At 40.3% G+C, this 9,274-nt stretch overlaps 1 protein-coding gene across 1 annotated transcript; it reads left to right on the top strand.

The window, feature by feature from the left end:
* Positions 1-4,121: 4,121 nt before the first annotated feature.
* On the top strand, positions 4,122-5,793 carry LOC103133220 (L-rhamnose-binding lectin CSL3-like). Its single transcript, XM_016667790.1, has 6 exons — positions 4,122-4,190; positions 4,424-4,442; positions 4,649-4,711; positions 4,799-4,931; positions 5,036-5,139; positions 5,573-5,793. Exons 1-6 carry the CDS (start codon positions 4,137-4,139, stop codon positions 5,578-5,580), a joined length of 381 nt encoding a protein of 126 aa, XP_016523276.1. The 5' UTR covers positions 4,122-4,136; the 3' UTR covers positions 5,581-5,793.
* The last annotated feature ends 3,481 nt before the right edge of the window (positions 5,794-9,274 follow it).

Below are 9,274 nucleotides of genomic sequence, written 5' to 3'. Positions count from 1 at the left end.
AACTAGGGTTGCCAGCCATCCCATAAAATACAGACTCGTCTCGTATTTGGTTGTTAAATGTTGCGTCCCGTATTGAACTGATACGGGACGCAATTTGTTCTGTATTTCTATAAATGTCCGATAGACACTCCTACACACACATATCAAGACTAATTGTAACAATAATGACCAAAATAAAACACAGGATATATTAAGGTCAGCTAAATTGTCTTGGTGTGAGCTAATGGACCCCCAGAACGCTACGGACTGAAGCTCTTGTGGTTGCCTAGAGACGGACACTATGCAGCCGCGGTGAGCTGCTATCAACCGCGTCTTTTTCAGACATCCTCAACCCGATTCTCCACCATCATAAGAACCAAAACCTCTCGTAAAGATGTGAGAGGGAAGACTCAAATCCCAGGCTGAACATGTTAGTGAAGATGAATACAGGCAATTAAAACAAATGTGCTCGTCCCGGCGCGGTGTGCTGCATGATGCCAGACAGAATGGATCAGGAGAGGAACCAAAGAGAACCTAAAGAACCAGACATCAGCATCTCTTCATCCCTCAATCAAATCCTGAGGTTGATATGATACAGAACATTTTGCTATGATTGAATAAGTTTCTTTTTGTGGTTTTGACTGTTATGGTTTGATTATTAGATAATCAATTATTTGCTTATTTAATCTATAGTTGTATCAGCCAAAATAATACAAATGGCCATTTAAAGAACAAATCACATTAAGAGATTAACAGTAAATACATAAATATTTCCTACTTTAAAAGATTTATTAAGACTTTCTGTTTTTATTAAGAAATGTTGACATATTAATTCAGTGGTCGTTTCATGTATTATTAATGTCAGACGCAGACCTGCAGCCCAGGGGCGGTTCTAGATGGGGGCCACCAGGGCTACAGAAGAAATTATGCTAAATAAATGTATTTTGTTAATATTCAGAGGTGGATTTTTTTTATCCTTCACAATTTTATTTTAACAATGGATTAAAAATTATACAGATGCACTTTCAGCTGTTGTATTGAGAGAGGATCATACTTTCCATCTGCTAGATCAGGATCTGCAACCTGGATCTCTGGAGACACAAGTGGCTCTTTGGCCCACTTCTTATGTCAGATGATGAAATATCGCTCTGTTTTTTTGTTTCATTCTTTTTTAAGTGTTGCCGTGGAAAAACACTGACTGTCCTGGCCTTCGTGGTAAATTTAGTCTAGAATCAATCAAATTTTATTTGTATAGCACATTTCATTAGAACCAGCCTCAAACCCAACTCCTCACTTGTGTAAATATTTTAGTAATACTCTTTACAATACCAACATTTTCACATAACTTTTATACTTTTGGAGCCCTGCCTCAGGACACATTTTGATTATTAGATTAGTTCAATCTGGAAAGACTCAGATGGACAAAAAGGGGAACAATTAAAAGATTTAATGACAGGAATGAATAACAGTTCTTTGGCGCTCGGACCCCGGCAGCAAATTCGAGCTGAGATTTGATGTGAACTCGATGAACATCCCGATAACCGATTAGGGATGCTGTCCCCCCAGGGCCAGACCCTGGTGGTGGTGGTCAGGAAAGGGAGCCATCCTGGAGAGCCGAAGGATGTTGGTGGAGCAGGGGAGGTGGTGGGTTGAACGCAGCTGGGAAGCGGCTGACGGCTTCGGTGTGGATCCTTTATGCAGAGCCTGATTGCTGATTGAACGCGCCAGGTGAGGTCCAGCGCTGAGGTCGGAGATGAGCATGACGTCGATGGGCGAATGGAGGGGGCGGAGTCTGAACTTCCGCTTTAGCTCCATGTGTTTTGATCAGTTACTCAGTACTTGAGCATTTTACCAAATACATTTTACACTTGCTTAATTAAACATGTTTAAGGTGTGCTACTCTGATTGGAGTACACTTTGGGAGTGCTCTATGCATGAATGATTGCTCTCTGGGTCACTTTTTTTAAGGTTTTGTTGGCTATAGTTGCCTTTATTTGGAAATAGTTTGACAGGAAAGTGGGTAATGAGAGAGGGGGAAGACATGCGGCCTGCGACCACCGCCACGATGACTAAGGCCTCAATATGTGGGTTGTCCTTTGCGCCATCACAGCAGCTCCTCTGGATCACTTTTTAAAAACAAAAACACTGCCATAAATATTGTCTATTGTTGCAGCGGCCATCCCACCCAATGACAGTAGGGTGACACGCAGTGGTGGGCGGAGGTCCACCACTGCGCGCTAACTGAATATTTTCCACATTTGACCTATTATATTTTTAAACGACGGAAAAATTTAAAGCCCGTCGGTCATTTGACAGGTTATAATTAACACCCTTGACTGGTGCACATGCGCACATATTACAGACTTTACGCAGAGTTCATCGCAGAGGCAACTAAAATCAATCAATAACAAAATCCTTTCTGCATATCATCTCATGGACACTGAACTAAATGGGTCTTTTTGACCGGGAGCTGACAGAGTGTTGAAGAGTTATGGACCGGACGCCTTGGAGAGTCTGGTTCAGAAGTGCATTACAAACCTTTGGTAGAATCGGCGCGTTAAATTTCAGTCTCCATTACAGAACAGAGAAAACTAAAGAGAACTCAATGTTGTGTTAATCCATTTATAGTCTAAACAGAAGGGCCAGCAGTTTATTTTGAGAAAGTGCAGACATTAATTAGACCGTAACATGCGCATCCCGCTGCACATGTTAAAAATCCTTCATCTGACCTCCAAACTTTAACAAATTCCGAAAACATCACACTCTCATTCAAATGAGCTGTGATTTTTAGAATGCTTCTTTGAATTGTTCTCAATATTTCATACACTCCATGTATGGCCATATCTTCATCTGTCTCACTCTGGGTTTTTCACAAGTTTGTACTTAACACAAATATCTGTATCTTTCTCAATCCTTTGACAATCCTGACTAAATTGCTCCCAATAGTGGGACATGTCAGCCTTAGTCATCCTGCAAAGCTTGGCAAGAGTCAAATTCACATTTATCTTGTCCAGCAACATGTCTGAACATGAACATATTTCAGCCTTATCTAACTTTATCTAAGGGGAATTCCAAGTTTAACTGAACCACATAAACTATAATATTTATTTGACCATAGTATGATTTGAATTTGGAGAATTTTTCTCATTTCATTTCCACACTTTTCTGCATTAAAACCTCTTCAAATTCAAAAGTGTCCTGATCCTTGAAGGAAGTAATGCAGGACAGTTTAGCTGACTGAGACGGTCAATAAAGTACTGATGTACATTTCAACAGTACATTGCACCCAGTACACTGCTGCACATTGGCACTGTCCTGGTGGAGAAAACAGGAGACGTTCAAGAACAGCTGATCCAAACAGAGAGTTCTCTACATCATCACAACGGCTGATAACCATGGAACCAACTGGACAACAACAACTGCACACTGCTGCACAATAGATAACCAGCGTCTAGCTGGATATCTGACCTCTGACCTGTGAAGAGACCAAACTAGCTCTACGCTTGTCATTTCCCAGAATGCATCTGGCCACTCCCAGTAATCTGCTCCTAAGTTTGGCTGCACTTTATTCTGAGTGTTGCTGGTGAAACTGAATCAAAAACATGGATACTAAAAATAAATTCATACTGTTGAATTTAAACCATTTTAAAGCACATTTTTACAGTTACTTGAATCATCTAAGCACAGCTCTGAAATATTTCCATAATCTGATAAAACCTGACACATCCCTGCCTCACCATCACCAGCCTGGACTTCTGGTCTGAAAACCTCAACAGGATGAATTGTTGCCTGGATAAACACATTTTGTTCCTCTGTCAGATCATCAGTGAAGGGATATAAACCCTCCATCCCCTGGTTGAAGGCACACTGCTTCCAGCCAATCTGGTTTCTGCTGCTGCTTTGATTCTTCATCACAACAAGGTAAGAATTGGCTCAACAAACCCAAAAGGAAAAGCTGCTTACAATTCTGTTCTTCTACTATATTTTATGATAAAATCTGGTTCTGATTCTCTGAAACATGAAAACTTGTTTCCATCATGTTCACATTGATGGATGAAATGTATCATTTGGTCCAGCAGCTCTTTGAAAATCTAGAAAATCATCTAATATTTTCCGTCATATCTCAGAGTAACTGAATGTTTCTTATCTTCCTACAGATGAAATTTGTTCTTTTCACTTTGTTCCTTTGTGGATTCGTCCTTAAAGTAAATGTGAGTGAAATCCTTCTCCTCTGTTTGCTGTTTAGACAATCAGTTGTTAAAAATCTACTCTTAGTGTTTTTATCTCTGTACTTTGTGAAACAGGCAGTGAAACACTGAAATGTGTCTGTGTGAACAGCAGATAAACGATGATAACTTTATTTTCAATCAGCTCTAAAAACTGTGAAGTCAAAACAGTTTTTTGTAAGTAATTATTGTTTATATCTGTTTGTTTTGATTAACAGGGAAAAAGTTCGTCAGGAGGTTTGTGCTTTAATCTTTCTGGTGTTTTGAGTTCACAAGGTGGCGCTGCAGGTTTTAGTCTGAAGACAAGCTGGGCATGAAGGCTGATGTTGGACGTTCATCATTTATTGGATCTAAAACTGTTAAACATGAATGTGTCTTTAGATCATGGTGTCTGGACTTTTCTGTGTCCTGATATCAATATGATCTGAATGTCTCATATGCAGCATCCCTCCCAGAGGAAAAATCCCTCGTGGCATGTGAGGGAGCAGTGGCTCGACTCCACTGTGGTAAGGTCACTGGTTTCACTGGTCGGTTCTGGAGCATTACACCATGAATACATTCAGGTTTCCAACATTTCCTCTTGGCTCTGGCAGCAGAAGGTCAGGCTATCTATGTGACCAGTGCTTCATACGGACGCACTAATAAGAAGACGTGCAGCGCTGGGAGACCTGCCGACCAGCTAGAGAACACTGAATGCTACACATACAGAGAGGAAGTTGGTGAGAGGTACAGAGCTTCAGTGTTTCCTGAAGGTTTATCAAACTGGATGTGAATGAATGAATGAGGAGGTCAAAGAAAGGAAAATCACTGACTTTGATCTGAATCCACAGATGCAACGGGAAACAGTGGTGTAAAGTCAGAGCCAGTAACTATTTGTTTGGAAATCCCTGCTATGGGACCTACAAGTACCTGGAGGTGGAATATATTTGTTACGGTGAGTTCAGGCTCTCACTTCACTAAAATCTGTCTACGAACAGGAACAGCTTTAAAAACTTGGTGCAACAAAAACAGCAACTTTATGGATGTTTTCTCTAATAATCTACTTTAACTGAACAAATCTAAATAAAAAGCATTGAGAAGCTTATTTATTCTGTTTTTTAACTTAATTAAACCCAGAATATCTGATTGGCAAATTAATTAAATATAAAAAAAATGTTTTTTTAATATCTAGAAATCTGTCAGATATGCTACATTTTTTTATTTGTATTTATTTTATTTTATTTTATTTTTTTACTTCTTTCTTTGTTTCCTTTCCTACAGAATTCTTATTTCATGATTAGAACTGGTGATATTTTTCATCAAGGTGTCTTCAATTTATTCTGCTAAAATATATGATTAATATTTTCATTGTTCTTTTCTTTATGCAGTTGAATGAAACGACCATCAGATCGCCTGTGCTGTGGATGAAATGCATCATAATCAGTAACATCCACAGACACTGTGGTCCACTGATGTACATACAATTTCTCCTCAGTTTCTTTCACTTTCTCAACCATTGTTATTTTTTAGTTTTTGTTTTTTAGATTTTTTTTATCTTCATCCGTGTTGCTTTCATGTCAGGTTTTCCTTAATAAACTTGACTTGCATCTACATTTTGCTCTATCTGACTTTTTCTGGTTTTGTTCACTACAAACACTCTGATCAGGATAAAAAAAATCTCTCCAAACTATGAAGGCATGCAGTTTAAAAACTGTTCCCAGTATGAACAGGAAGGAACTGGTGGAGGAAGTAGGTTGAATGTCTGTGAGAACGCTGCCTGCTGTCATCAGACCAAGATGGCTGCCAACCAGACGCGATACCTTTAGGGAGTTTTATTGGAGTCACAGCAATGTTACATCACAAAAAATGGAAAGTCATGAACATGATTATGGTCTTCCAAGTCACCAGTTGAAGACTGGTGTTCATTCAGTTGTTCACTGCCAGATCCTCTCTGCAGCTGAAAGCAGAAACAAAGCAAAATTATGTTGTTGTCTGTTCAGCACAACATGAATGTCATATAAACTCAGTGTTTGTTTCACCTTTGTTGACTTGGACACATGCATTCTCTCTGGCTACAACACTGACAGAAATCTACAGAGTCACAAAGCCTGAAAACATATAAGCTTCCTAAAATTAGACATCTGACGTTGTTTACTACTGTGAAATCAACCACTGCTTATGTCTCATTTGCCTTGGCAAGTCCGACTGAGACACTGGATCCAGGCTTAAAGGAATCCAGGACTAGCTGAACATGTTGGCCTAAATATATTGTTAACTGCCTATTAACTAAAAGAAATGCTGTTTGTGATGCACCAAAACTCATAAATACTTAAAAAAATTAAGCAAATTTTTTAAGTGATTCAAAAATTTACATCTTCTGTTATATTTTTGACCCATGGAGGTTTTTTCACCTGCTGGGTTCATGAGGCATAATGGTCCATTATGTACTGAATCTACAGAGTAAACATTGGAAGGCTATCTTTACCTGAGTTATCATATTGTGTTTGACTGCTGTAATTTTAGGTAATGCCACACTGTGTCACTGTTGGCTGTGGTGAGTCTTGATTGCTTCCCACATGAAAAAAAGAGCGCAGTGGAAAAGAACCGAAGGACCTACTTGTGCATTTCTCTCCAGAAGACTCTGAGTCATTTGTATGAGCAAAACTGACTAAGGTTTCAACAGGTGACTGTTACCTTAACTAGCTAAAAATAACTGTTGTGCTGACAGTTTTATCCACGCCCAAACCCCACTGCCGCCGGCGAGAGACCGAGAAACGCTGGGAGCGTTGGAAGCACTTTTCAAATGATAACAGCGCTATTGCTGCTGCCGCAGGTATGAATGTGGAACCTCCTGTCTGACACCAGACCGAAGACCGGATCCTAAACAGATGTTACCGGACACAGAGCTACAGAACTGCTTATTGGATTGCACAGTCCGACCAGAGGTACGTCATTCATTGCTTCATTTATGAATCTAAAATAGGCAGCAGCAAAACACTAGCAGCTCCTACAGCCAACTCTGTCCTCTTCCTCTGTTTGGTTCTCCTCATCTTCATCACCTCTTGTGATTTCTGCTTTCCTATTGATTTCAATTTGAAGAGGCTTTAAAAACTCATTGCTGTTTTGGCTGGACGGAGCGTCAGTCTATCAGAGACGTGAGGATGGACTGGATAAATTTCTTCGTAATCTCCATGCTCAACACCGACAGCCAGGTTTTCACCAGATCCAGGCTGATCATCACCAACTCACTGGTCACTCGACTGGCCTTGATGACCCCTGGGTTGGCCTGCTGGAGGCTCAAATGTTCCCAAACCATCTTCTACAGCGACTGCATGAAGACTGAGATGAGGCGGACATGCAGCTGGCATTGTCGCTGGAGGCCAGATTCAGGATAATCAGAGCTCAGGTCAGCAAGGAGTGAACGGCCCACTTACAGAGAACACAGATGAGTAAAAGCAGCTCAATCCACCAAGCACTTACATCAAGAGCCACATGCCTCAAATATTTATGCATAAATGAAAAATAGGTTCCAATTAAATGATCTCCTGTAGCAGTCTGTATTACAGCGATTCTGAAGCACCCTCTGACTGAAGACACTCTTTTCCCAAGACATTCTGAATAGTGTCTAAGTCACGCCCCTTCTGCTAGAGGTCACAGGACCTTTAATTTAATTTAATTTAAGTTTATTTGATAGAGACAGACACATGTAGACACAAACAGAACAGAGCAGCAGTCCCATGTTTGCTTCACAGTGTTTACAGCACAAGCTAATTCACAGCTCTTGTTCCTAGATGGGCCTTTTGGACAGTTCATGTAAAAACTATTGGAAAGTGAAATAATAATCATTTAAAATAATAAGATGATGTTGTTTCTGTATACACAATCACATAGGGTGTTCCCTACTGTGTCATGTCCTTTAACCTTAGCTTTGCACGTGTGTGTGTGTGTGTTTGCGTTTGCGTGTGTAGGTGTGTGTGTGTGTGTACCAGGTTTTTATGTCCTTATGGGAACCTATTTCGGTCTACAATGTGGGGTTATGAGGACCATTGCTCCTTGTGGGGACATTTGTTGGTCTCCATGAGTGAAATTGTTGTTCTTGGGCTAGTAGTTAGATCTGTGATGGTTAGGGTTAGGATTAGGATTAGGCTGTAGAAATTAATGGAAGTCAATGTGAAGTCCCCACAAGTGATGAAAACACAACTCTGTGTGTGTGTGTGTGTGCGTGCATGTGCGTGCGTGTGTGCGTGTGTGTGTGTGTGTGTGAGCATGCAAACAGCTAAAAGAGATGAAAACACAGAATTATTTATTCTCTGCAGTACATCTCTGTTTTTGACATAACCAGAGTTTTGTTTATCTTTTAAACAAACTATATCTCTTGTGATTCTTGTTCCCCATTGATCTGAATATACAAGGACTGTAAAGGTTCTTTATTGAAAAAAAAACAGACTTTACTGTCTTTGTATGACGAGTTAAACAAGAATCATTTAGCCATGATGATAATCTCTGCAAGATGTGAAGCTCTCTGACTAGAGAACATCACCCAGTTCTACATCACCTAGTTCTACATCACCTAGTTCTACAGTCCTTCACTGACAGAACTTCAATCTACTGCTGGTAGTTTATAAATCACTGAACGGATCAAACATCTGCTGCTGTTGGATCAACCGTCAGACCTCTCAGGTTCTGGTTCTGATCCGTATCCAGAACCAGAAAACAACATGGAGAAGCATTCAGCTTCTAAGCACCACAAATCTGGGACAAACTTCCAGAAAACTGCAAAACAGCTGAAACACTGAGTTCCACCAAAAGGCCCAAAACCCTGATAGTAGTTTTATATTTAGATTCCTATATAACATAAAATACACACGCATGCACGTTTGCGTGGCTGTCTTAATGGGGACTTTCCATTGACTTCCTTTAATTTCTACAGCCTAACCCTTATCCTAACCCTACCCATTACATGACTAACCCTAACCAAGCAAAACTCAATTCACACCTCAGTCTTAAATCTGACCCCTGACCCAAAAACAGCGTTTCCCCTGTGGGGACCAGGCTTTGATCCCCACAAGGAGCAGCGGGTCCCCACAACG

The sequence above is a fragment of the Poecilia formosa genome, unplaced genomic scaffold (genome assembly GCF_000485575.1).
Source record: "Poecilia formosa unplaced genomic scaffold, Poecilia_formosa-5.1.2 Scaffold2388, whole genome shotgun sequence".
Lineage (NCBI taxonomy): Eukaryota > Metazoa > Chordata > Actinopteri > Cyprinodontiformes > Poeciliidae > Poecilia > Poecilia formosa.
This window is presented reverse-complemented; position numbering and strand designations above follow the sequence as displayed.

Excerpts from the sequence above, each read along its gene's own strand:
- LOC103133220 (XM_016667790.1), top strand. The coding sequence starts at position 4,137 with ATGAAATTTGTTCTTTTCACTTTGTTCCTTTGTGGATTCGTCCTTAAA. Across the intron at positions 4,712-4,798 it reads AGTGGCTCGACTCCACTGTG|CAGAAGGTCAGGCTATCTAT; the intron begins GTAAGGTCACTG and ends TGGCTCTGGCAG. Across the intron at positions 4,932-5,035 it reads AGAGAGGAAGTTGGTGAGAG|ATGCAACGGGAAACAGTGGT; the intron begins GTACAGAGCTTC and ends CTGAATCCACAG.